A 1,264-nucleotide genomic window follows, 5' to 3' on the forward strand; every position below is an offset into this window, starting at 1 on the left:
TGACCCGTGTATGTACCGTGATCCAAGTGTGACGGGACTGCTCAGGCACTACAGCGACCCAGCCACCTGCCTCTTCTTTGAGCCACTCCTTTCCAGACCTCTGCCAAGGAACTTCCCTTTCTCCCTCCAGCACTTGTGCAGGGCAGTGATCTGCAGCTGCACCACCTACCGAGGCATAGACAGCCTGCCGCTGCCACCTCAGCTCAGGGACTATCTCAGACAATACCATATTAAGTGTGACGCGGCCTGTGCTGTGTGACTAACCAAATCAGGCCTCATACTAAGGACAAGCAAAAGAAGCTCACCTTGGCAAAAGTACTGCCATTAAATTCTAACAGTGTTTGCTGTTACGTGAGGTTTAAGGATTCGATCTTGAGCCAAGGATTGTCATTTGTACTGCAGTTCCATTTGGTGTGATAGCAAACAATGGCAATTCCTGTTTTTTTAGCCTTTCAATATTTAGGAGTGACAGCCTCACAGAACAAGAAAACAACCACTAAAGGGGACTGTGGCGAGACAGCCTGAGTGTTGACTTAAGCAAGCCAACACTCCATTACGGAAGATGTTAAGATCATAGAAATGTTATGGTCTTGAACCCTGAACACAGCTAGTGCAGTCAAATGTTTGAGGTAAAGCAACTCTGGGGGTATCTAGTAATATGCAAGCATTATGCATTTTTCACTAACTGCATAACCGAACAAATTTCTACATTTCATGATATTTCATCCCAGCCTTGCAATGTATCTACATAAGTACTTAGTATGCTTTTCTTATTTTCTGTCATGCACATCTATGCACTGTTACTCATTAAACATTCATTCCGCAAGGTCAAATAACGAGGTCAGCGTCATTGAGAGCCAAAGGCTCAGGCTTCTGTCTGCTCTGAACACTCAGACCATTCTTTGGATCTTTATGATGTCACTGAAAGGGGATATCTTTAATATGTCCATCTGAGGTATGTAGCTCTGTATGTGAGCAGCAAAGCTCCACCCAGCTGCTGTTCAAAACTTGTATTTGCGATGAACAAGCAGCAAGAACAAATCTGACTAAACGAGAGGCCAAAAAGACGTAAAGCAACCCATGTCAGAGAGCGAAGAACTACAGGTCTGTACCCAAGCCCAGTATGAAATGAATAATGGAAAGCTACTAGCAGAGTCCAAGAGTATATATATAGAGTATATAAGGTCATCTTTAAACATTGATGTAATATAACACAAAATTCCAGCTGAATCTCTTTGGAGAGAACTGCTTTGTGCCGGATGGA

General features: G+C 43.6%; 1 protein-coding gene across 1 annotated transcript in view; it reads left to right on the plus strand.

Moving 5' to 3' along the window:
- socs4 (suppressor of cytokine signaling 4) overlaps positions 1–893 on the plus strand; it is a 1,955-nt gene extending 1,062 nt beyond the window's left edge. The window contains exon 1 of the mRNA XM_040004992.1: positions 1–893. This exon is cut by the window's left edge and continues 1,062 nt beyond it. Within this exon, the coding sequence (XP_039860926.1) occupies positions 1–259 (259 nt within the window). The 3' untranslated portion in view covers positions 260–893.
- Positions 894–1,264: the final 371 nt, after the last annotated feature.

The sequence above is a fragment of the Simochromis diagramma genome, unplaced genomic scaffold (assembly GCF_900408965.1).
Source record: "Simochromis diagramma unplaced genomic scaffold, fSimDia1.1 OVJJ01000494.1, whole genome shotgun sequence".
Taxonomy (NCBI): Eukaryota; Metazoa; Chordata; class Actinopteri; order Cichliformes; family Cichlidae; genus Simochromis; species Simochromis diagramma.